Below are 27354 nucleotides of genomic sequence, written 5' to 3'. Positions count from 1 at the left end.
TCATTTTCACGTGAAGGTCTTTCCAATCCAGCCGTTATGGAGTCAATGGATGAAGCTGGAGGACAACAGGGACAGCTGAACAGGAAGGAGCAGTCCTTGAAAACCTGCCAGAAAACGACACTGCTTGGTTGGACTGCCCGGTGGAATGGACTAATGCCTGGAGACAGCATGTATCTGTTTGTCCTCTCACAGATACTGGTAAGGCAGCCTGTCATCTCACCAAAATGCTGGGACCCATCTATTAATCTTTGTTGGCTTGGGAGGTTTCCTCCTCATTCTTTGCAGATGTAGCAATGGACGTAGCTCATTTGTGCAGCCACCTCTCACAGCCTTGCTCTGCTTTTGAGGTCCCATTCCTTGCCCCTCTGCAAATGCCTCCTTTGTCTAATGACCCACATCCCAACAAATCCATCCTCTGTAGCTGATATGTATGGGGTAAATAACCGTCTTGATAAATGGTGACTGGGAGGTGTATCCTTTAAAGTTGCAGTGTGCCCTTTGTGGTTGGGGATGACCTCTCTGTGAGGGTGTTAAATATAGCATCATTGCTTTTGTAGTTTTATGTTAACTATGGTGTATGCAGCAACCTTTATGTGGGTCAATGTCTATGTTTCTATGAATCTGTTTATAGGGAAGTTTACATGAATATGCCTATTTTAGAGAGCTTTAGATAGTATGAGATAGGCCTGAGTAGTCTTTTAATAACATTCAAAGTGCATTGAATTACTGTTTTTATAATGCTGGAAGAAGTGAGAGGAATCTGTTGCTCTCTTGATACACAGGCTACCATGGGCAGTCCTTTTGCTAGTGTAGACCAGAATAAGCTTGCTTAACTCACTGGTACACATGTAGTTAATGGCAGCTGAGCACTTAGCCTTCAGCCTTTTTACTCATGTTAAGCTGCAGCCTAGAAAATACCTGACTACTTAAAGCAAAAATGACAATCAACATGAAATCAAGGGAACAAAATTAGTTAATTATGCAGTCTTGAAATGAAAATGAATGTTTGTATAATGAGAGATGCTCATTATGTATTTTCTGATTGATTGCACAGCTTCTCTGCATGATGCTGTGGTACAGCACTTACGGGACCATCCCAGCAGCTCAGAATGCCTTTGACCTGCTGTCTTACTTGCTTACCCCATTTAAACAATTTTTGTCAGATCAAGGGAAGGTAAGTCCCTGTACTCATCTGTGATTATGGGGTGGTTGGTGCTTCTTCTGATTAAAAGTATAATGCACATATATTTAGTATAATATAGTGACTACAGCAATGTGTGTGTATCCTGAAATAGTGAAAAGAGTTTTCTGAAAAGAGATCCATATTGTATCTTCAAAGTACAGGTCTGAATTTATGGCTATGGTGTTAGATCAGCACAGCATGTTTTTCATAATGTGCAAATGATTGCAAATTAAACAAAGCAGTAAGAAATCAGCCCACTAAGGTTTAGTCCACCATAAAGGGAGAGCTGGAACTTAACTTATTAGGATGGATGACAGCTTAAATTCTGGAAGAATAGATCAACCCCCTTAAAAGGTGCAAATCACAAGACAATCAGTCACAAAATTCTATTTTTATTCAGTGTTTAGGACATATCTGTGTAAAAGTATGTCAGGTGTAAGATTCAATTATATCTACAAAGTTACCCTGGTAAAATTGGCTTAGCTTCTCACCATGACATAATGACAGTATGATTCATCTGATAAATTACTGGGGTAATTATATCCAGTGCAGATTTCTCTAGTGTGGACGGAACCTTAATTAAAGGGTGAGCAGCTTTCAAAAACCAGATGAGTTATATTTGACATCAGAATGCTTAGATTCATTGTACATAATCTTTGTAGCGGAGGCTATGTGGTACAAGTAGGAAATCTGACTCAGTGCCTCTTGTGGCTAGAGTACAGTGGAGACTGTTTTGTGTATTCCCTGAACAATATTTATGAGCTGCATGTCACCTCTCTTTTGTTTATTTGAAAGAAGCACTTTTATATTGCCCTTTCTCAATTGGATTTATTATGCACAATCAGAGTTCTTCTTAGAGTATTGCCTGCATCTCATTTGCAGTGGGTCAGTCATTAACTAATAGTTCCTTACAGAAAATCCCTGATTTATAGGATTTTGGTTTGAAATAAGTGTTCAGTGTGGAGGCAGCTGATTCCTAGGATGCACCACAAGAACACCCCAAGTATGAGTCTGTGCTGATAGTCATGCATGTCTTTGAGGACTGTTTATTACAGCACTATTTACCATGTGGATTTAGACTTGAAAACAGTAAAGACAAAAATCTTCTGATGTTAAAATAAGCAAACAAGAGCTCTTAACTCTGAATTTCTCTTTAGCTGTACTAGTGGGTCAGTGTAAAAGTCCTTGCCCAGTAAAGCCCATTAGAATTGAATGTTGCACCTACTACTGAGAATAGACTGAACTCTAAACTACTCAAATACGACTAAGACATTGAAGTGCATTTCACTTCGAGTGCTGTGAATCAACCTGATGGTATTTCACAGGATATATTAGAAAACATAAAAAAGTCCTCTGTGGCAGGGTTTTATGTAAGAACCCACAAACATGGGAACAGTATTAAACTTTCTTCAAAGCCCTTTGCCACAATGTAAAATCTTACTGACTGTGGCAGTGAAACACTTGTCTAGGCTGCAAAATTGAATCATGGCTCTATATCTCAGTTTTGGCAATGCATGAGGGTAGGAAGCAGATTTCCTTTTTGCCTTCACAGTGAAATCCAGTGTTTAAACCTTCTGAGATGGTGGGGTTTAGAGCTGATTTCAATTTCAGTCTTCTCCAAAGCCTGGCATTTTTTCTGTTGTTGGTAATGGCTTTACCCCAGAAAAGATCATGATATGACTAAGTCTGCATGGGAGGTCCAAGAATGAATACACAGTTTGCCAAGAATGTGCATACAGGTACTGTACTGTGCCCCTAAGTACTTTGTGGATAATTTTCAGTTCTGTTGTTTCACAGGACCTGACTAAAATTGGGAGCATTGTGGTATCATACATCTTGCTGTCTTTAGCTTCTCTAGGACTGTTATTTGTAGGATCTGTGGTAAGTTATGATACTGTGCAAACTATATTAATAGCTTTTTTTCAGTGTGTTTTCAGAAGATGTCTAATTTACTGCAAGTTGTTGAAGTTAAGCCTAAGCTGATTGTAAAGGAACCTCTTCAGTGCTATTTCTATATAACTGTCTGCTTGCTTTAGATAGAGGAATCACAGCTACACTTATCCTTACTCAATTTCTTGATTAATTGGGGATTACACTGATGGTTTTTATTCTTTCCATCCACAGATGGGCAAACTATTTTCACTTAAATAGAAGGGATGTGGCCCAGTAATGGGATCAGATAATATTGCTGCCTCAGGAATTACTTACAAAGCATTCATTGACTTCAGTGGCTGAAAGAGCTGTTCCAGAGCACCAATGTACTTGTGAATGTAATGTCCTTGTAGATGTAGGCCAAGGCCCCAGCTGCAGAACAAGATTAAGTGGCATGACTACAATTAATCTAGTTAGCAGTCAGCTGTTTGGGAGCAGGAAGAGTGTACATTGTGTTTCTTCACTGATTGTGTAACTGGCACTTTCTATGGTAGATGGGAAAGCTATGGAGAAATTTTTAGGGAGCTCTAATTGGGCATGGCTTTTCATACCTCTGTATACTGTTCTGTTAGAGTGGGAAAGCACTTACTAAACATGCAGGTGGAACATCACCTCCTGTCCTTAGTGCAATGCACCTTCAGGTAGCTTGGGGGGCTGAAGCTGTACTATGTACATGTCATTTGGGTGATGCACTGTGTAATGAAGTATGTCATAGAGTCATGGGAGTGTTGGGAAGGGACCTCCAGAGACTGCTAGTCTAACATTCTGCTTGAATCAGGGCTGTTGCCAACACTTGATCAGATCAGCCGTGCATTTTTCTACACAGGTTTTGTAGACCTCCAGGGAGGGAGATATATCCTCTCTCTGGTTACCTGTGCCATGACTGCAGGGTGCTTTTGGGAAAGGATTTTTTCCTAATGTCTGATCTGAATTTCCCAAAGTTGAAGGTGCAAGATGAGTTACTGCAGCTTGTGGCCGTTGTCCCTTGTGGTATAGGCCACCTCTCAGAGAAGAGTCTGTCTGCATCATCTCTGAGGCTGCACTTCAAGTAGTTGCAGGCTGCTGTTAGGTCACCCCAGTGTACACTTTGCCATGCTGAACAAGTCCAATTCCCTCCACCTGTTACAAAATTCATGTGCTCCAGACCCCTGACCTCCTCTGTAGCTCTGCCCTGGGCCCACTCTAGTTTGTCCGTATTTGTCTGAAACTGGAGAGCCTGAAATAGAGCAGTAGTCAAAATGCAGCTGCATCAGTGCCAAGGAGAAGGGAATACCTGCTTTAATTTGCTTTTTTTGATGCTGCTGTTCCTTACCTAGAGTACTTTTGTCCTCAAAAAATAAACTTCTGGTGATTTCGTAATTGCAAATATTAAAGAACAAAACTGAGACATACGAGAATTGAGATGAACCATCTGAATTTCAGGTAACTTTGCAGCAAAAAATGGTGAGCTAGAAATCAGAATAGCAGGGCCATGCTTTTTTGCATATCCAGCCTGTTTCTTGGTGGATGGAAACAGTTTACTGCTGACCCATTCATAGCACAGAAAGTAACTTTAAAGAAAGCTCTCTGTGCCTAAAAATTTTTTATCTCAGTTGGAACTGCTTTGCATATGTAGTAACTCCTTGCAAGTGAACACACAGCAGTGTAGATGAGAGCAGACTTGGCCCATTTTTAAGTGTTGCTTAAAACTTTTCTACAAAAAAATAGTTCTATAAGATTCCATGTAGTCAGGCTTGTTCTGCTTTGTATTCCAATGGTCTGTGCTAGCATGTCTTCTAGCTAGAGTAGAAGCACAAAAGTCACTGTATGTCGCAGAGCATCAGTATGTAGGAAACATCCTGTGAGTTCAGACCAATGGTCTGACTTGCCCAGTATATTCTCTCTAACAGTGGCATTAGAAAGGAGGTGCTGTTTAGAGAGAGCATATGAGCCTTGTCCCTTCTGACCTGTTACCTTGCTCTGTGTTATCTCATGTCATGCTGCTTTGCAACATCTGCTTCTACTGGTATTTAGGGAGTAAGGCATAGCAGAACTTCTAGAATCCCATCCTGTTGGACAGCAAGTAGTTGCATAAAGACAGTTTTCTTTATTTTCTATCTGTCTCAGCTGAGTGACCTCTCTCTCTCTTTTTCCTTTTTTTTTTCTTTTTTTTTTTTTTCTTTAGTGAGTTTTAAGTTATGTGCTGCCTAGAAAAGACATTGAGGAGTGAATTTCAGATGCCTATCTTTCCCAAATGAACCCTTCTCTCTTTATATAGGTGGAACTGGCACATCAGTCACACACTGATGTATATACTAGATGACATATCAGTAAAAAACAGCTTTTGCTTTTTTTTTTTCCCAATTTATTTAGCAACTGTGGTAACTTACAATAATGCTTTAGAAGTTCCCTGGGGAAGGGAGATAATATGCCTGTTTATACAGGTACTTTATTGCTTTAATGTAGAGCAGTAACTGTTGGACCGCATAACAAGACTGAGAAATGGTGGTCAAGTGAATTTTCAGAAGTCATACCAAGAGAACGGAGGCCCTGTCTGGTCTGTGCACATGGTAAAGTCCAGCTCCTTCTTGAATCAGGGAATTTGTGACTCTAATACATGTAGAGTGAATTTTTCAGGAGAGCAGACCTCCTCTAACATTGGAGGCACTTCTCTGAGAATACCCAGGTACCAGAATGTGTTGAGAGGTTAGCAATCACACTGAAAATAGAAGGGGGAATAGAGTGCTTGAGACTTGTATTAGTCAGGTTGTTTGTTTTCTGTCTCATAAAATGGTGTCTTAAAGACCCAGAAAGCTGCAGAGAACCAGCATTGAGCTGTCTAGTCCTCCTGAACAGGTTTTCACACCTGATTATTTTTCCATTATTTAGTTTAACCCCATCACTTAAGCATAACTTAATATATTCCAGTGTCTTGGGCAGCTCCTTACTTGGCACACACTTCATTCAACCTAAAACAAAGCTGCTTTGTTTCTAGGGTGAACTTCTTGTTCCTTTGGATTTACAGGGTGTTAAATGATTATTAGAACCAGTCTTGTGTCACCCTATCAGCTCTAGAATCTGTAACACATAATTCGTACCTAGCCCTTACACTTGGCCTGCAGCACAAGTGTTGATTTTAGTAGCAACAGCACTCTCCAGCAGTGCAAAAATTTTTAGCAGATATTTTACTCTGTGAACTGCTCAGCTACTACAGTCTTGCAGTATGTGAGAGAACCACAGCTAGTACTTTGGAGTACCAAGCTATAGAAGTCATCTTGGGGAATGAAAATAGAATCACATCTTCAAACTCTTGCTTGTCATCCAACAGGCCAAGTGTGTAGGATAGACTTGGTTCAGACTTGGCCCTAAATTTGTGTAAGACAGAAGTTTAATAATCATGTTCCTATGTTTGCTTTTGTAATTACTGTGTTCTCTGACTGAAACAAAAAAATATATATGTTTGAAGTAACTGTCAAATGAATACCGCTGCTTTGTGAAAGTCTAACATTAACTAAAGCTGACTATGGACGGAAATTAAAACTTGCTTCACTTCCTTTCATTCTTTAGACTCAGAGAAATGAGAGCACGTGAAAACACAAGCACAAGAAAATTGCTTAAAATCCTGTAAAAGCTAATGTGCTTTAGTAGCCTAGGAGGATAAATCTGACACATTTACTAAATTCAACTGCCTATTTAAAAGGCATGTAAGAGAAGGACAGAAGAGACTTTAGTTTGGAAAATATGACCTGTTCTTCTTAATTTCAAAAGGATGCATGACAGTACAATGTAGTTTGTGTAACATTTAACTTGAGTAATACTGCTCCTAGTTCAACACTACAGAGATAATTGGCCTAACGTTCCAGATCCTGGAATTCAGAGGTGGGCTTGAAATTTTTAACTGAGTCCTGTGTGGAAGATTAAACAGCCTGCTGATACAATCTCCAAATCATCTGGTCTGCCACACCATCCATGCAAGCCAATATGATACAGTCATTTTTTCGATTCATATTATACATATTAATTTACGCTTATGTCCTAGAACTTCACAAGCTGTATTATTTAATGTGTATACCATGTTTTAATCCGATAATTAGATCACAAAACAGTCTTTGCCACTGGTCAAAAACTGAGATGAGCATTCTGAGCCTCAAAACCAGGTACATCAAAATAAAGGCCTCTTTAAAAAAATGAATATATGTGAATTCAGCATACAATGCCAAATAATCCAAGATGTGCAGTTCAGGAAAATTATATTTAGTTTTCTTAATCCATGTATATTTAAATTTTAGATGGAATACCTTTAAGTTAGGAGAGGTATGATTTGTAGGATAGTATAGTAGATTTTTATTTTGTAAACAAGCCTAGGAAGGATAAGAAACTGAACAAAAGGACAATGATCTCACATTGGCTTGCATATGATTGTCACAAGCACATTCCGCTTTCACTGTATCCCCAAATTAAGCCTGGCCAGCTCTGTGGAAACCTCTGTGGCTGAAAGCAGGTTTGAATGGGTAGATGTGAATCCTTGTAACATGTACCACAAAGCTACTCTTGCATGGAACATTCCTGTCCTCTTCAGTACTCTCCAGTTGTAATACATTATAGTGAGCTGGGATGCTGCCCTAAAGACCTATCCTCTAGGCTGTGTCGAAGGGCTGGCAACAAGCAGAAAGCTTTTTTAAATGTTCATTTTCCTCCAGTTTTGGCATCTACTCAGAGCCCGTCCAGACCTCCCCTTTCCACTACAAGAGGACAGACGCCAATCTGTGAGCCGGCAGCCTTCATTCACGTACTCAGAGTGGACAGAGGATAAAAATGAGGATGACTTCTTAGATTTGGATCCTGTACCAGAGACTCCGGTCTTTGACTGCGTAATGGACATTAAAGCGGAGACAGATCCAGCTACTCTAACGGTTAAATCCGTGGGCTTGCAAGAAAGGTAGGGTAGATGTGACCAATAGGAAAAAGTCTGGTCCCAGATTTTGTGGACTGAGGAGTTCTGGGCCTAATAGGAAGCTTTGTTGCCTTCATGAATGTCACTTTAAAATGTGCCTGCTTTATTTCCTGTCTTGTTTTCAGTCCAGTCATAAGTATAAACATATTAGCAAAAAAGCACATCATTTCTGACAGCTCTCAACAAGTTCAAAACCATGGTTTCTTTCCTTTGAAATACCCATTTGTGTTTGATCAGTCTCTTGCCATTCCCTGAGATGGTAATGGCATCCACTATACGGCAGTGAAAGCTTTTTATCTCTGAAAGAGCTGGATCTTGATAATTTTTTTTCTGTCACTCATGCTGGACAATTAGTCCTTTATCCAAAAGCAAACCATAGGACAAGTGGTAATCTGCAGTAATTCTCATATCAATGGGTTAGTCCAAAAGTAAATTAATCCCTTTAAAGTTAGCCCAGTAATGAGCCTTTGAGGAGAGCTGGTGTTCACTGCTTGAATCATCAGGGCAGAGGAGCTTCTCAGAGAGATTCACAGTTGGGAAAGGGCAGTTCTAAGATAAAAGGAAGAATCTTTTACTATATTGTGTTCTTTCTGTGGTCTTAGTGAAATAGTACAAAGATCTTGATAGAAATCCTGCAAAGTTGATGTTATGAATAAGAATGAAAGGCCCAACATAGCAAAGTATCCCCTTCATTTCTAGCTGAATTAGAGTGCTAAACATAGTTAATTCTCATATCTAAAACCTTATGAGCAGAACTTAGATTTTTAAAAGTATGATGGCTGAGTTTCCAAAGCTCCATGTGATGGGGTAAAAGGCAATGTTACGGAAGAGACTTAATTGTGCTCTGTGAGCTTAGAATGTGTTGGAGTTTTTTTCTCACTTTATTCTTGGTTAAATCATTTGTCCTAAAAAGTCCTACTTTTTATTGTTATGTTGTACTTTGAATGTGAGACTGCAGTAACCTCTGGGGCTTGTCCCTGAACCTGCTGCTATCAGTCAGTTTTGCCATTGTTCATTATGGGCAAGATTTGGCTTTAAATGCATAAGGCATTTGTGCTTTTCACTATCCCTGATTTTGTTCTCTCTTAAAGATGCTGACATTTCTTCTCGGGTGACTGCTAGTCTGCAGGAAAGATACTCACTTTTTCAAGAGAATTGGGGAATATCAGTTGGTTCAAGTAAAGAATTACATTTTAAAACTGTTGAAGAAGCAGAGGTGGGAAAGAGAAAGCAGTTGCTTGAAGTTCTCACACTAGGTAGAACATGTACTCTTAAGATGTAAAATTAACTTGTTTTTTGACATACACATGTGCTTGGGAAGCCAGACAACATTTCGGGTTTGAGCTGTGCTCTGACAGATTTCATTTAAGCAATCAGGCATTGGTCACTCTTCTTTTTTTTGGTGTTGTGTTATCTACCTATTCCTCTTTTGCATTCCTTCAGCTTCTCCATCGTCTCCAACAGCACACGGGAGGGTACGATAAAATCTTTTGAAAGGTGTCACTAAAGAGTCAATGTCTGCCACTAGTGGTCATGTTTCATACAAAATCATTTTCTCATGACTATGAATCATAGCAGGAGGCTGGTTGCATATTCTTTTGGAAAAACTCCTGAATCCAGAAAAGGGCTGTCATCCGAGTGACAACTTCTGCTGTCTTCTCTGTGAGCTGGTCATGCCTGCATGTTTCCATGTTTTTTCAATAACTTCTGCAAACATCTCATAACTAGATTTTGCCAGTTGAGAGTCATCAAAAATAGGTTTACTGTGTGGATGCAAAGAACATTATACCTAGTAATCATCATATTGTGTGATTTTATTATTATGTTAAAGATACTTAAATCTAGATTCACTGATGGCATTTGAGTTTTTTGTTTGTCTGTGATATGTGAGATTGACAGAAGCTCAGAAGTGTTTTAAAACTGCATTCAATAAACAATGCAAGAATTTTTACTTTTTCATTTTGTTGTGTGGCTGCCTTACAGTAAAGCCATCAAAAATTCTACACTCAATAGGATCTCTGTTTTTAACAATTTTTTAAACATTGGGACCTTCGTTTTACCCTCCTTATGATGCAGTGTTGTGGAAAGAAGGATTTTCAAACAAAAAAAATGTATTCACTGTAATGGTTGGCTTCTCATGTCTTCAGTAATTCTGAACTGATAATGTTTATCCCAAGATCTTAGCCCACTGATGTTGTCTCTGTTACTGGTAAATGGTTATTAAATGAGATCTGGCCTGATGAAACCTGAAGACCAAGGTTTTTACCTGTGGTGTCTCAAATGTTGGCCCACATTTAGGCATCAAAAATATGGTTTGGTTTACATCAGTATGAAAACTTTCCTGCAGTTGCCTGCTCAGTGCATTTGATGAGCAAGTTGCTGCTTTGTAGGTGACAAGGTATACAGTTAACTCATGACTTTGAAAGTGTTGTCCTTCATATTCCTCTGTACAAAATAATCTTCTGGTTGTGTCTATACAAGATGCATGACCCATTTGTCACAGTTAGCCCACAAAATGTACACAACAGACCAAGCTGGGTGCTTTTCTAAAGTTGCTGTTCATCACTGGGATGGTGTCCATTGCTGACTATAATGGGTTAGTCTGTTCTGTTGTAAGCAAACTTCCTGTTTTGCAGGAGAGGTTCAAATGTTTCACTCACACTGGATATGTGTACCCCAGGCTGTTCTGAGGAAGGTTTTGGCTACGTCATGTCACCACGGGAACAGTCAGCTCAAGAATACCTCCAGACAGCATCGAACATCCTTACTGAACAGGAATTGCATGAGAAAGCACTGGATCCTTTCATACTTCAGGCAGAGTTCTTTGTGAGTATCTGACCTCTTTTTTCTAGGAGCATCAGGAAAATTGGATGTTGTCTTTCCTCTACAGACCTCGCTATTATTTTCTGCAAGTCTAAATTTAGTACATACAAATGCTGTTTCCATCAGTGAAGCACTTAATGCAATTCCCAAATTTGTCATTTCAAGGGATGACAATGTCTCAAAGCTTTCAGTGATATTGTCACTTAAAAACTAGAGAATTGGTCTGACAACAACAAAAAACCCCAGGTTTCACTAGTCTTTTTTTTTCTGTCTGCATGCTACTTTTTAACAAACAAACAAAAAAAACCAAACTTTTTCACTAGAGTACAGCAGAAAACCCAGGTTTGCTATAGGCATAATTCTTGAATTGTATCTGTAGTTGTTACAGGGATTAAATTAATCCAAGTGCACGTTTTATTGCTGTTGAATGCTTGGCATGGAGCTACTTTCCAAGCCTGAGTGTTCTCCAGTTAACCAAAGCATAGGATGGCTGTGTCACTCAGCAGGAGCCATAGAAAGTATGTCTTGCTGAGTTTTTTCTGCACAAAAATTATTTATTATTTGTAGGCTGCTCTGTCAGTTGCTTTTCAGGTTCTGAGGTATGTATCCTTGGCTCACTGTTGTTTTGGGAGAAAGAATTCTCATTTTGGGAAAAAGTGTGTATATACACAGATGAAGCAAGCAGTTGAAAATTGAATTGAGTTGAGGAAGAAGGCCAGATACTCTCTGGTGTAGTGAGTACACTGGCTTTTTAGATCTTTGCATTGTATGAGTTTGCTCAAGTGTCTGTGTAATAGACATTGTCATGTTTATTATATTTGGGGGGTAAAAAAAAAGCAAAATGCTGCAGTGGCTATTAGTACTGTGTCAGCTAGGCAGAGTTGTAAATTACTGCACAAAATGGGAGGTAACAGGGCACACAGTCTTAACATGGTGGGGTACTTTAGAGCACGCAATCAAGAGCTACTGAAGTTAATGCTGCCAAATAAAATATTCTCACAAGCATTGAATCTCAGCAGAACAGGAGGAATATGATGTTTTGCAACATCACAGCCCTTTCAGTGTGTCCTATTCATGACTTGTAAAGGTCTGAAAGGGCAGGGTTAACACTTTGAATATCACTTGCTCCTTCCATGTGCAATTTCAGGGGTTCTTTTCACTTTACAAGCATGGGGGGTGATGAGATAATCTAGGCTTCTATATTAAAATAGACTGCCACATATCTGTGGTCCTTAATTCACTTAGTGCTGTACAAGTTGAAGAAAAGCAGCTTTTGTGTAGGCAAGCCCTGATTCTTTTAAAGTAAAGCTTCTATTGCTGTTCTATGGAGGAAATGTTCTTTTAGTGAGTGTCTGCATTGACTGCTGAACAAGTTCGCATGCAATTTCATCAGCCTTTGAGGTGCACTGTAGCTTTCAAGCAAAGAAAATAATGTTAGAAGTAGGAAAAAATGTGCTTCGCTTCTCTGAGAGATTTTGAATTAGTTTTCCTGGTGTTTAGAAAATAATTCAACAGCCAAACTATCCCAAGTAATTTTCATTCTTTAATGAAAACTGAAAAAGCATAGGTAAAAATGCTGTGTAATCAAAATGTTATTGCTGTGATTAAAAACTGTAGACTAGTTATTTTTTTAATGACTGCTACCACCAGCTAGCTTGGCATAATGGATTTTCAGTCTGTCTAACCTACTTGGTTTTCAAAGTCCAGATCCGTGATGAGACAAGCAGCTGTGTTTCACTTTGGAAGAGAAGTCAGAGGGAACATCACTTGCAGGGCTAGGTCCCAAAATTCTTAAAAGATTTACAGTTTTTACTCAGGCAGAAGTCCTGTTGATTTGACCAAGAATTTGCTTTAGCAGTGAATGACCAAGTCCCAAAAACAGACCATGAAGCTTAGCTCAAGAAGAGCTTTGGATCACCAGATACCGAGTAACAACTGAAGGAAATATGAAGGTTTTGTTCCCATGCAGTTTCCCAAATTGATAGTAAACTACTTCAATGAATGTTTTTATTGTTATTTGCATCTTGTTAAGCCCAACAGTACGCTCAGTGGTGTGTGAGAGACAGAATGCAGACAGTCAGTCTTCTAAAGCTCCCTAATTCAACATAGTCCATAGTTCTGCTTATCTTAATTTCTTCCCAGAGTGAGGCTTGTCTTACTCAACCCTAATTCCTGTTACCAATGTGTCCAGTACTGGATTCTCAAATCCAATGTGCAGCAGTTGGGATAACCAGCTTTGCTCCCAAGCTCCCATGAGCCCTTACTCGGCTTAGCCTGGTTAACACAACTTACTTCATTACGTGCCTACTGACTCTGGTTGATGAAAGGTTACTGTTTGTTCTTGTCTGGATTGGCATCTTACTTGCAAGAGATGAGCAGAATAAGAAGCCCCTCACATCTTTTTGCACTTTGGGTCGGCAGTGTAGAGAGCAGGTAGTGCCTAAACACGTTTGCTGTCCTTGCCCATGGAGCTATGGAGCTATAAAGTGTGGTGAGCAAATAGTGACACTATACCTGCTCCACAGGGTGAGGTCAGCATGCCAGTCTGTCACAATGTGTGTGTCATAATTTTTTGCTGCTGAGAGTCACTAGCAAGTTTATTTCCTTCCACCCTCAGAGGAAGGAGTGTGAGTCAGAAAGGATGGTGTCTGAGGTCCATTGCTTTTGGAGCAGAGGATCTTATGTACCATTTTTTTCCTCAGTTCTGTGTGTAGACTTGTAATTCAGTTCTAATAATATTAAGAGCTAACATACTACTGTCATGCCTGTTACTCAATGAATTAGTCACTATGAGCATTTTTGTATTAGCGACTTCAGAAAAGAAGAGCCAGTGACAGTAAAAGGGAAACATCAATCATATTTTGGTGGTAAATTGCTAAAAGTGCTATACCATATGTCTTAATTGACTTCATCCCTTTGCCTGCCTCACAGGAAGGATATCATGGGCTTGGGGGTTTTATTCCTCTTGAAAATCTAATAATACTACTTACTGTGTTTTGTGGTGGTGTGTGTTTGGTTTTTTAACAGGAAATTCCAATGAACTTCGTTGATCCAAAGGAATATGATATTCCAGGCTTAGTGCGTAAGAATCGCTATAAAACAATTCTCCCAAGTAAGTGTCTGCTTTGTAAGTCACTGAGGTAGGGTCATTAAAATTCTGTATGCTGAAGGGCTTTACACTTTCCCTTCCAGAATGCATGAAGGGTGCTGTCACTACAATGTATTGTCCAAAGACCATACTTAGGAAGCAGCAACATGGCTTCAAAGCATAAATCAAGTTTCAAAAGAGGTACAGAACCTAAGATTCACTGAAAATCAGCAGCACTTATGTTTTAAAGTCATTAGAATTGCATCATTAGGTGCTGCTTAAAAATTCTACTGAAAAACTTGGTGTGTTTATTCAGGTGTTACTTAGTGGTTTGTTTGATTAAACTCCCTTAGAAGGACTAAATTTTATCAATGTTATTTTCCTGACGAATGTTTTTCTCAGAATCAACCCTCAAATGCAAACTGAGAATACTGGGAACTGGCCTGATGGCATTAAGAAGATACAGAAAATTGAAATTTTTTAAAAAATATTTTTTTCTATTACACTATCTTTATTTGTTGCCAGGAGTCAGAGTTTTGAGGAACATTTTGGTACAAATTTTTTAAAGTGTCATCATTTTTCCTTCTGTCATACTTTGAAAAGTTACACCCATGCAAAACTTATGAAGTTCAACAAGGCCAAGTGCAAGGTGCTGCACCTGGGTTGGGGCAATCCCAAGCACAAATTCAGGCTAGATGGTCAGAGAGCTGGAGCACCTCTCCTATGAAGACAGGCTGGGAGAACTGGAGCTGTTCAGCCTGGAAAAGTCTCCAGGCAGACCTTATAGTGGCCTTCCAGTACATTAAGGGGCTATAGAAAAGCTGGGGGTGGACTTTTTAAAAGGGCCTGTAGTGATAGAACAAAGGGGAATGTTTTCAGACTGGAAGAGGGTAGATTTAGAATAAACATTAAGAAGTAATTCTTTAGTGTGAGGATGGAGAGATACTGGCAAAGGTTGATCAGGGAAGTTGTGAATGCCCCCTCCCTGAAGGTGTTCAGGGGCAGGTTGGATGGGGCTCTGAGCAACCTGGTCTAGTGGGACGTGTTCCTGCCCATGCTGGGGGGGTTGAATCTAGATGATCTTTAAGGTCCCTTCCTACCCAAACCATTCTATGATTCTATGTCACACCTTGTTTTTTGTCATTTTGTTGGAAGATGCCACAACTCTGCCACAGTAGCTCTGTTTGCAAAGCCCAAAAGGCTCAGTGTCAGGTTAACAAATACAAATGCACAGAAGACAAAAATTTCGTCAGCTATACCTGTAATTTTATTCAATGAACCTGGATTGGAAATGGTTCCAGAAGAGATTTTTTTTTTAATCTAGACTTACAACTCTGCTGGCTGCAGCCAATGATCCAAGGGGTGCAGCTCTTCTGATGACTTTGTTCTCCTCCTTAGACCAGAAGTGTAAAAACATGCAGCCACATTTCACTATTTCTGTGCTAATGATTGAGGTGAATTGTTAAAGTATTAGTTCATAGGTTTTGCTGGAAAAAGAAGATTGATGTGATGTCAGATGCCTAAACTGCTAGATTCTAAAGTAATCTATGTATTCTGAATTTGCTATCTAGTGTGTAATTTGAGAACTGGATCCATTTTAAATATCTCATGTTGAATGTTTGAACTGAAGCATCAGAATTGCTTCCGTTTTGAACACCCTGTTCCAGAGTTGTAAACAGATGCTAGGTGCCCCACTACCATATATTTTTGAGCGTGATCACTCAGTGGGTTAATTATTTGCTGCACAATTCATCTTAGCCATATGGATATCTGTTAGCAGCCTTTGTTGTCACTTTGACATCTCCATATAAGAACTATTTTCTACCCTACTGTGCCTCCAAGGATTAAGTAGCTTATTCCAACCTCATTATGATCTGGGTATTTTTTTTCAAATGAATTCCAAAACTAGTATCCCCTGTGCAACTTTGTCCCTGGCTGTCACCAAAGGATGGCTTGATATTGCTGAGGAAAGAGGAGGGCCAACCGTTCGTTTTTATCCAATTGCCTCCACTTTGAAGGGCTCTGTACTGGCATTAAAGAGGCTAGCAAAGAGAGCTAAATATCCTCTTTATGCTTCAAAGCTGAGGATCCCAGGAAGCTATCCATGCCCTCAGTAGGATGAGAGAGAGTCCATCCACTGACCATCCACTGACTTTTATTTCTGAGCTGACCAAATGTAGCTTCTGCTGCCTTGAATATCTACCTAGCATTCCTCTAGCTTCAGAAAGCAGTAATGGCAGGAACTGCTGAACAAGCTGCAGTACAGCAGCCACAGACAACTGATTTTTGTGAGGAACAGCAAATGCTTGATTACCAGAGTCAAACCCCAAATCCAAATTTAAAAAGTAACTAAAGTTCCTGGACTTGCTGTATCTCCAGAAGCAATCTAGGCAATTATCATTAAAAGGTAAGCAGTCACTTGACATAATGATCAGTTGCTTGCAAACCTAGAGTTGATTGTGGTAAGTGAGAGACATAATTAATCTCATTTATGCTTCTTTTATAGTAAATTTTCTTTGCAGATTCTCCAGTTTTGTTGTTTGTAGTAAAATGGCTTAGAAGGTGTTTTTTTGATGGCAGAAAGATGTTTGGGGAAAATGCCAAGATAAGGAGGTTGATTTGGATATTTTGTATCTATGAATTGGTTTGTTTGCAGACAGTCATCTTCTGAACATGAGTCCTGTGGCATTTCCTGAAGTGATAACTTTTCTCTAAGATGTTTGGTGGCTCTTTTTGAATGTATAGAATAGGATGTTCTTGTTACAGAATTCCAGAGACACAAGAACTTGCTGGAGCGTGTTTTATATCAATCTCATTGAATCCTTTTCTCAAGAATAATGTCTGAGCAGACTTTTTAAATTTTTACATAGGTCTATTGCTTTTACACCATTTTAAGTTATGCAAAACATTTTGGTTAAGTTTAGCAAGTTCCCCTAAAATGTCAGACATATGTATCAACACAAAATGGCCATCAAAGCATCTGTGCAGAAGATAGCTGACATGTAATTTGCTGTTGTCTAATTTGGTTTCTTAGACATACAGGCTGCTACTGCTGTTTTAAAGGTATGGTGTCTTCTTGACCCTGGCCTGTACACTGCTTTTGTCTGGAATAAATGTTTCAATTAAGAATAGCATTTGGTTTTGCTTAAAGGCCTATCTTTGGAAAATTCAAAGTTCATACTGCAAACTCTTCATTAAAGCCTTGTTGTGATTTCTTTTTTTAAAGGAGGAGTTACTCCTGTTTATATATTTCTAAGTGATGTAATTCAGCTTTGGTTACACTTTCTGCAAAACAATGCGTATTTTTGCATCAATAATGTGTTAATAGGACTCTCTTACATGAAATAAGGTTGAAACTGTTCACTAACATGGTGCCTTAGCAAATGTCAATACTACATTAACAGAAAAATCAGAAGCCAAGTATTATAATTTACAGTAAAATCATATTCTGGATTAGTTTTAATATTTGTGGATACAGCAGTAAAAAATATTCCACAGTGAAAATTAACTCAAATTCTGCTGCAGTTGAAGAATCTTAAAAGAAGGCTGTGCTTAAAAGTCTGTGGCACCTGTTGATAGAGTTCTTCAGATATGGTAGATCTTTAGGAAGAAATAAAACATGAGATGGAAAACGTAGCAGTATTGCTGTTAGTAGTAGTGGAAAATCATGTAATCATTACTCAAACTTCAGCAGACACTGGTGAAAGTGATTGAACGTGGGCCTGTGTCAGCTTGTGGTAAAATCAGTGGAACAGGTCCCATTGACTTCAGTGAGAATTGGACTGAACTTGGGTGGAATAATGTTTTCATTTGGTGTCTTATTAACACAAGAATGATGCCTCATAAACAGCCCCAATGAGTAAGTCTCATGTAATGATGAGACTTACACAAAATACAAGAGACTCTTAATATTCTTTAATTTCTCTTTAACTATTAAATTTGTTAATAGCACATCTTGGAATTTAGTTCACTGCAAGGCAAAACAGGGAGAGAGCTATTGTCATCTGGCTTGCCTGTGTGCAAGAAATGTGTGTCTGGTTTGGTAGAAAAGCGTTTTGCTGCCATTTCACAAACAACATACTAGTGTCTTGCAAGTCAGAATGAGTCTGTTGACCTACCCGATTGAGAAATAATTTTGTGGAACAGACAACTGCTTTTCCAGAGTCATTCTGGGACACTTGCTCTGCAACAGGAACAATTAAGCAGCCTTCAGAGAGTGGGCAAAAATAGCTGAAGAAGCCTAATTACCCCAATCATGCTTTCCCTTTTTTATGGTAACGTATTAACATGGGAACTCTCCAAGCCTACTCACATATTTTGTGGTGGCCATAAATGCATGTAAGTGTCTCGCTGTACAAATCTATTGTCTCTCTTTTTGTCCTCTAAACATCTGATAAACTATTACTTATCTCTACACATTTCAGATCCTCACAGCAGAGTGTGCCTTACCTCAGCTGATCAGGACGACCCCCTCAGCTCTTACATCAATGCTAACTACATCAGGGTAAGAGCTCAATAGCCCAATGTGTCTGCCTAGTCTTTATCAGCCACTGTTAATGTAAACAGAATTGCAACATCCACTGGCTTTTAACGGCATCCTAACTGAACTGATTGCTCTTCACTCCTGCTTAAATTAACTGAAAACCAAATCTCAAAGTGCAACTGTACAGGTTGAGACCAGACAAAAACATACTTCTGCACTTCATGATGCAAGTTGTTTGTCAGCTGACCTGACCAAGACACTGGATAATAAGCCTGAATAAGGCTCTTGACCTAGCCAGAGTTCAACCTCAAGGCTGTTGAACACTCATTGCTGGAATTGAGAGTCCATATTGTGCCTTTGCTCTGTGTACACATGTGCAGGAGGGAGACAGAGAGTGGAAGAACTGATACCATGAAGTTATTTCAACCAGTGGTAGCTCTCTGTTTTAAAGACTGAAGCTTCAAGGTTGTGGTCGACATCCCTGTTAAAATTGATCTCTTGTTGTTTTGTTGGCAGGGCTATGGAGGAGAGGAAAAGGTATATATTGCTACTCAGGGACCGATAGTTAATACTGTCAGTGATTTCTGGAGAATGGTGTGGCAGGAGCGTTCTCCCATCATTGTCATGATTACCAATATAGAAGAGATGAATGAGGTAATGGTGTTACATCTAGTCTGTATTTTTATCTGTTCTCTAGCAGATATTTTCAGCATAGATGCTAAGCCACCAAAGAGAAGTTAGTTCAGTGTCCTGAGATTTCAGAGCCAGCATTAAATTCTTCAGGCTCAGGGGAGACATGGGCTTCTCTTTCAGTTCAGTTTACTGTAAGTCTTGCTTTGCTGTCTGACTTAGCATGCTGCTGGTTTTGCCGTTTTTCCTCTCAGCTGACCTGAAAGCTTTTCAAACCCAGCTCTATTTGCAGATATTCTTTCAAGTTCTCTCTAAAGGAATAAAAAACAAGAGTGCACCATAACTGCTGAGGTTGAATATCTTTAATCAACAGAGTCTGTGCTACTTCATCTTGCATTTGTTATGATTCATTGTCTATATCCACATTTCATTGAGGCTGACTCTGACTTTTGAAGGATGCTGGTTACAATAATCAACAACTAGAGCTGACTTGGGTATGGAAGACCTTTGCCTGAATGTGTCTAGGAAATGCATTTGAAAAATGGAAATTAAGATGCTGACATTCTCTATTCACCACCGACTTCCAGAAATTAAACTATTGTGGTGTTTCTGCTAGACCACCTTAAGTGATTTTTGTTTGCAGTGCAAAGTATTGCTGCCCTCCAGCTGTTTGTTACTTACCTGCTGTAATACTTGAGAGTTGCAAGAACTGTGTGCCTGGGCTTCAGTTCACAGGCAGGTGGCTGAGCCTGAATCTGTCTTTATTAGCAGTGTAAGATGAGAGAAAGTGGTCCAGGAACGTGTTGGGCATTTTGTCCCCCTCACCACTGGCAGAGAGGTGTAGTGGAGAGACCCAAATGGTATTTCTTAAGTTGCAGAAGCAGTATTTGTCAAAGCTCATCCTCCATTAGTAACTTAGATGAGAGATTCTCCTTTGGAGAAGAGCCTTAAGATACCCAAGAATATGGGCATACCTCCATCATACACACAGTTATAATGGCTTAACTGCTAGCTGGAAGCTTAGTGCCCATAATTATGCATGTGCACAAACCTTTAGCTTTCCCTAGTTGTGAAGTAAATAAAATTAACCCTGAACTTTAGTGAAAAAAAGACATTAACAAGACAGACACAGAATAACCATGCTTTGCAAGTTAAAAATGGTCAGCTATTACAGTCGGCTGATTGGAAGTGTAATGTAAAGGCAGTGCTGATGCAAAATGCAGCATGTTGCTGATCTAAATATTTTGTTTGCACTAACATTTTAAACTCATATCTGCCTCTATCTGAGAGGCAGCACTCAATTAAGATGTTAAAATGTCATGACATAGTGTAACAGAATAATTTAAGGACTTAAAGAGGAAGATGCAGAGGAAATACTGGTCCTGAATGACGTCTCTGGTGATAAGTTCTTCCACTAGAGTTTTCATAGCAATATTGTATAACAGAAATATAAAATAGCTTTTACATCTGAATTTCCTCTTTTGCACTGACCAAGTATTATTTCACCCATCATATCAGTCCTGGGAAGCAGAGCACTGCAATGCAGCTGCACTATGTAGCTGGAGCTTGCTACAGCCTATGTATCATAGCAGAGCTGCTGAGTCTTTTGTGATACCTTTTGTGTCAAAAATTAAACGGTGTCAGGAATCTCAACCATAAATGCAGGGTAAGTCCTTTAATGTAAATGTCTTTTGTATTCATTTCTTTTCTTCCATAACACTTGTATTAATATATGAATAACAGGACTCAGAGTATATAGATTCAAAACCTTTGTTCAGGAATGACGCTAGTAACAGAGGCTTTGTGTTCTTCCCCAGTGCAATGACTTTGCTAATGTGAGTATTAAAAGCTCTGTATCTCAGCCTTCAGTCACATCTAGTCTGAACTGACAGACAGCCCACAGAAATGAGTGGGCAGTCTTACTCCACTCCTTTAAGCAGAGCAGCGTCTGTGCTATTGATAGCTGCTAGCACATTTGACAATTTTTACAATGGTTCTGCAGCTGAAGAGTAGAGGAGGAAAAACCCACAATCTGCGTAAATAATTTTACAGAGACACAGTGGGCCATGCTGCCAGTGGGTTATTAGCTGATGCACCATGCCCTGATTCTCCCACACAAGAATTTTGATGCAGTAACTCACAAGGTACTTTTCTGTTGTTAGTCTTTCTCCTGAAGTGGAATTATTTTTGGTGGGGGAGAACAAAATGGTTTAACTTGCTTCCTTCAAGATTGTGTAAAGCTATGTAAAAGAGAGAGCTTACAGTCATCATCTTTAACTGGGTTTATCCAATAGCAGATTCTTATTCTCTTGTGATAACGAGATTCCTTCTGGCATTATCACAAGAGAGCCTTTTCCCAGACTCTGCCTTGCTCATGTCATTCCTTGCCCATGAACTATTTCATGCACCATGTTGAAGTGCCTATCTCTTCCTTTGCATAGTGATTAGTTTAAAGAGAAACTACATACAGAAAACATCAGTCTTTTTCAGTCCTCCTTCTAGGATACTTACAGATTCTCACCACCTCATCTCTACTGTATCAATACCACAATGTAGATTTACAAATGGACTCTAGTTTCTGCTGCTCTAATTGTGCTGGCTGCATCTCTGTTTTTTTGCAAAATCAAATGTAGTCGCTTGATAGCTCTCACATCTCTTTGTTTCCTTTTAGTTCCTTAGCTTTGGAGGATTCCCAGTGTCCATTTAAAGTGGATTTTGATATGTAATCTAATTCCCAAAACATCACCAGTCATGTTCTCTTGTACAAAAACCTATGCAAATGATCGTCTGATAGTCAGAGAGCTTTGACCCTTTATGAAAAACAGAAAATATGTATTTTGTGTTTCCATATCAGTGTATAAACACTACAGAAAGAGTGGTAACTAGTGTCTATTATACTAATCATTATTTATCTTACAAAAAGGATTAATACAAAAACACAAGCACATTGCCACTGGCCTTTCTAATGAACCTTCAAAGTGCCCATCCGTTGCATGAAGATAAATGCGGATGTGTGTGTTTAAAAGCATGGGTTAGTACTGACTTTACTTGTGCATTTTTAATCATGCAATCAGGCTGTTACAAATGAAGCAAAGATCACCTGAATTGTGGTGCCTGTTTAGAAAATGAAAACTTGTACTTACGATAGAAACAAAGTGTATTCATATTCATCTATGCATGTACTATATCAAATTTCAGAGGAGTAAAAATGAACCTCTTGATGTCTGCTTAACTAGATATATTTTATATTGCACACAGAAATGCACAGAATATTGGCCAGAGGAACAGGTCACCTACGAAGGAATAGAAATCACAGTTAACGAAGTCATACAAGCAGATGATTACCGTTTAAGGCTCATCACCCTAAAGGTAAATCATTCCAATCTGGTTACAGTAGTTTAGCTGTCTAAACCCTTAAATGGAGATGTTCATGGAGAGTTGTGTAGAAGTCTTCTGCACTGTGGGCTGCTGTATGAATGCCACTTTTCATTACTGAAGTCAGGATAGCTTTGCCCAGTTCACCAACATACAAAGGCTACAGTAAAATAAGCACTTAGAGGTTTTGTCTGCATATGTGCAATCTGAAAACTACCAGGTCAGTTGTAGTTGTACAAGATTCACTCAGTGGAAGAAACCAGTGACTTGTTCTGTTCCTGTGTCCTCTGTGTTCACTGGTCATTTAGAGTAACATGTTAGCTCACAAATAGCTTCTTACCAGGCTTTGCAGGTCGTACAAGTTGTGAAATAACCCGTTAAACTCTGACGTTCTGTAGAATTCAAAGGCTTATTCATTCTTTGGGCCATGGGCTTAGGAAAAGGGTTACTAAGAGAGAACTTTCACCTGCCTGGCATCTTACGTATTTTGTAGTATGGGAAGACCTCTAGGAAACATTTAGATTATGCTTCTTGTCTTTTTATGATCATCACTAGGGTGCTGTCAGACTGCTGGATACCCACCAGCTGTTCATACCTAGGATGACTTGTGCTACTAACAAGAAGTGGGAGAATTGAGAACTGAGCAAAAGGTGTTTTGATTTTCAGGTTTTGTCAGCAGTGGGACTGCTGCTCTGCTTGGTACTTGTCAGTGGTGTGGTAGCACCACTTCTGTTCACCATGGCTGAACCTCTTTTAATAGGTACCATGCAGTTTATCCTTAGAGTGATTTGGCTGACTTGACTTTAAAGATACTCTAAGGGATCCTTCTGCTCCAAGGCACTAAAACTGTTAATGACTTTTAAAAACCCTTTCACCACAGCATTTTCCAGGTTTGCCTTTCTAAACATTGATATCTTTCCAACTAAGTGTATGTGTTTTACATACCAGTTTTACATACCAGTAACCATTTCATCATCTTGTGGATAGAGAGATTAAACACAGGTATAATTTAAGGACTTAGATGCTATTTAGTCTGAAGTGCAGGAGTCTTGGTTTACAGCTGTTTTCATTGTTAGGTTCTAGAGTCTCAAGCTAAGTACTTTAATAAGAACAGTCTATGTATGTTAACTTCAGAGATCAGTCATTTACTTAATCTACCCCTTACCTCAGTATATAACACTACAATTTCTTTCCAAGCTGAAAAAAACTCTCCTTTTATCCAACCAGTTTCAAGTCTCTTCAGCCATATGCTAAATAGGCAGAAAGCCAGCATGTGGAATCTTATGTCTGGATGGAGAACGTGGAAAGTCTCTCACTCACACATTTGGCAGAGGCAGCAAAGAGAAAATCACTCTCCTTGAAAAGTAGGAAAGAAAGAATATTTACAAGTATGTTGCAGACTTGCAGAGGTCTTAAATACAACTCAGCCCAAACAGTACAGTGCAGCAGCAAGAATTATACACAGATTAATTCTGCTGGAATGCTGATATCTAAGAGAACCAGTCACTTTCTAGTTATGATGACAAACCAAAAATTTTATCAATAAAAAACTACACTGTCTGCCAGAGCAATTTTTCATAATGTTTTTAAAATGTTAAATGCAGCAGTTTCGTATTAGTGAATATTGCAGGTTGTTTTTTTTCAGCTTGACATTAACTTTAGACATTTAGGTTGAAATGTTGTCTCCTCCCTACCCCAATAAGAAGCCCATTTCCCCTCAAATATATATATTATGGAAGGAAATTTGATTCTCTCCCAGAGGAAGGATAATTCACATTCTTCTTAGGAAGGTAACAGCCAGTTCCATTTTCAGATGGGAAGTGTACGGGAGTGGCTTTTAATATCAATATTGCAGGAGTATATCCAAGAAACACTCACTAACAGGTGTTGCACAAAAAAAAAAGAATAGGTCACAAATACCTTTCATGCTAATATTCACCCCTGCAAAATGTTTTCTTCCAACAGCAACCTCTCACAGTTTCCCCAAATTCTCTTGTTCCTGCTCAGTTATTTCTTAAGTAAAGGTCTCTGTGTTAGAGAGGGAGCTTCAGAATTTAGTGTCATATACGAATATATCTTTCCTTTATATGTAAATGTGGATCCCACAAGAGGAAAAAACCCAACAACCAGTAAACTGAAAGCCAGATTATTTGTCAGGGCTGGGGTAGCCAATGCATTCAGGCACTAACAGCAAGAAAAGAAGAATAGCTACAGTAGCAAAGTACTGCAAAGTTGTAAGTAAAGAAGTATAAATACTGCACAGTTTTCTCAACCATAGCCAAGCACGAAAAGTGCTTTCCTGACACAAATTGTACCAAAGCCTTTATTGGACATACACATCTCCAAGGAAGTAGTGCCTTACTCAAGTGACTTGATAATTTTGATTATTTTCTTTAAGCTCATCCCAGTTTTTTTTTCAGTTAGACAGTGTTTTTGTTTTCAGTACTAGTGGGGCAGCCATCTCTTTCCCCCCCATCCCCAGATGGTAGGAAGTGAACTGCTGAGTTCTGGAACTGAAATAAAGATTCCATTTTTTAAGTTACCATTGCCTAAAGCTGTACATTTGTTATTAAGTAGCAATAGTGAAGTAGCAGCTCCTGACCACATGTATGTTAAATGACTTGGTAGTGAACATAGAGAAGCCATAAATTGACTCCTGTTTCCCCTTACACAGAAGTGATTAGAAACATATGATACCACCACCAGCAATATGTGATTACTGCATGTGTTACAGGGTGGACTGTGTTACTTCTCTCAGAATAGGGGACAGGATTTGGCAACCTTTAGGAATTTTAAAAATGTGCAGACAATGGGGCAAGGCTTTTTTTCCTTTCTCAAAGTAACCTGCCTGTCTCTAGCCACTGATTCACAATCTCAGCCTCAGCTATAGCATACCTGATGGTAGACTTCAAACCATCAATTAAATCTTGCTTCCTCCCAAGCCTTCTCAATCTCAAGGAAGCACCAATAGAGAATATTTTGTTTAAGTTGAAGCAGAAGTGAACAGAACCACAGAAGTCAGGTTTCTCTAAGCAGAAGCGTGTAACTGGTAACAGTATAGACAAAACCAAAAATCTCATTAGAACTTGGACTCTTTTCTGTTTCTGCCACATAAGTGACCATGTAGCGATTCATGTTTTTCTTCAGAAGACTTTTATATTTTACTTTTCTCTCAGTATTTTGAGGATATTTTAATAATAATTTTTCACAACCCACTTAAGAATTCAGTAACTTCTGCCCAGAGTCAAGCATACAAAAGGAGCTGTGTATGTTCATGTTTCACAGCAGTGTTGTAATTTGATTGGATTTACTGTAGTGAGTTCAAGTACTATTCATGACAACCAGTTACACTCTTAACCAGAATATCTTCTCTCTAGGATAAATAACCTAAAGCCAGGTGCTAAAGCCCTGTGCTATGATAGTAATACTCTCTCTTCCTAAATCAAGGTAAATGTGCCCTTAACGTTCCTATGGCTGTGGTCCAACAAGCATTTTAAACCCAGTGTAAGCCAGAACAACGAAATGAGAAACTTTTAACATCCAGTGACTGACAAGTCATAGGGACTTAGGCATATAGATGGCAGAAACTATTGCCAGTTTTTTATGCGTGGTTCTTTAGAAAGAGAGAAATTTGTTCTCTTTTCCCTTTCCTTTTAAACTCGGCCAGGGAATGTTGTGGAATATAACACTTCTGCTCCTGGACCTTTTGAAGACATTTCCTTAGCCCTGTGCCAGCTCGCTTATGTAATGGCTGAAAGGTTCCCTGAGTTCCATGTTACTATTTGGCACCTTTAGAATCAGGCAGAAGGATGTCACTTTGAACACACAAAATCAGAAGCACACAGTGCTACTTGGCACTCAGAGAAGGTAATGGCACATTTGCTATATTCATAGCCATGCTGAGACAGAGAGAATTGAAATTTGTGTTTCTCAGAAAGCCCTGGACTGCAGCTAGATAGAATTCGCACCTTCCATAATGTCTCTGAATACAATGTCCAAGAGAAGAGTAGAATTAACAGGAAATAGATAGGAGTCTGTCAGAAGAGACAGAAAATAAGCTCCAATCTTTCTCCCTCATCTATCTCTCTAGCTATCAGAGACAGAGATATGGCTCCTGGCTCTCTGTCTGTCAAATACATTATGAGAGCAATTATGTCACAGGCACAGCTCTGGCTTTGCTGAATGAATCTGTGAAAAGGAAACAGACTGCCTGGAGTGTTTTGCACACAGCTCTTGGCACTAAAAGAGCAGCATACTGGGGGGGGGGATTGTTTTTTTTTAAGGCAGTTTACTGAAGTGCAGACATGATATTTGAAATGCAGATTTCTGTGTGGTGTGGCTTGCCATTTGGATCTCCTGTTCAATTTGGCATTGATTTATTCATCTCATTCTTAAAGGGGAGGCCAGTTTTCAATATGAATTTACAACCAGTTCTTTTAAAACTTTGTGCTGTTTGTCTTAACTGGATTTCAGAAAGGAGAAGAAGTCAGAAACCTGAAACATTACTGGTACACGTCTTGGCCAGACCAGAAGACACCAGATCAAGCCCCACCTCTGTTACAGCTAGTACTGGAAGTGGAAGAGGCAATGCAGAGTACAGAAGAGAAGAATGCCCCAGTGATTGTTCACTGCAGGTAAATAAATGTTGTATCTGACTTCAAAGAGCTTCTGTGTATGTAGTGCAGATGCTGTCATACTGGCCATCAGTTGGACGTGGGGGAGATCTTGCATGACTCTTCCTAAAATACACTTAGACCTTCTAAAATGTAATAGCAGTAATTTTCTAATTACCAAGCATTGCACTCAGGTATAGACTGAGCTGAACACAGAAGCTGGTGGTGGCTCAGGTACAAGCAAGGACAGTCACATTTTATTTGCCTTACCAGTAAGATATGCCTTTAATGATA

General features: G+C 39.2%; 1 protein-coding gene across 9 annotated transcripts in view; it reads left to right on the top strand.

Moving 5' to 3' along the window:
• Positions 1–27354, top strand: part of PTPN5 (protein tyrosine phosphatase non-receptor type 5) — an 84430-nt gene that overhangs the window by 47384 nt on the left and 9692 nt on the right. For 6 of the 9 annotated variants that reach the window (XM_051621858.1, XM_051621857.1, XM_051621859.1 and 3 more), the window contains 10 exons: positions 17–198; positions 1055–1174; positions 2981–3064; positions 7795–8033; positions 10685–10874; positions 13899–13983; positions 18384–18463; positions 18959–19096; positions 22331–22441; positions 26921–27081. In XM_051621858.1, the coding sequence (XP_051477818.1) occupies positions 17–198; positions 1055–1174; positions 2981–3064; positions 7795–8033; positions 10685–10874; positions 13899–13983; positions 18384–18463; positions 18959–19096; positions 22331–22441; positions 26921–27081 (1390 nt within the window). The remainder of the gene's footprint in view (positions 1–16; positions 199–1054; positions 1175–2980; positions 3065–7794; positions 8034–10684; positions 10875–13898; positions 13984–18383; positions 18464–18958; positions 19097–22330; positions 22442–26920; positions 27082–27354) is intronic. The other 3 variants (XM_051621860.1, XM_051621861.1, XM_051621862.1) reach the window with 3 other exon arrangements.

The sequence above is a fragment of the Apus apus genome, chromosome 5, assembly GCF_020740795.1.
Source record: "Apus apus isolate bApuApu2 chromosome 5, bApuApu2.pri.cur, whole genome shotgun sequence".
NCBI lineage: Eukaryota > Metazoa > Chordata > Aves > Apodiformes > Apodidae > Apus > Apus apus.
The sequence above is the reverse complement of the archived record's forward strand: the minus strand, read 5'-3'. Positions and strand labels throughout refer to the sequence as shown.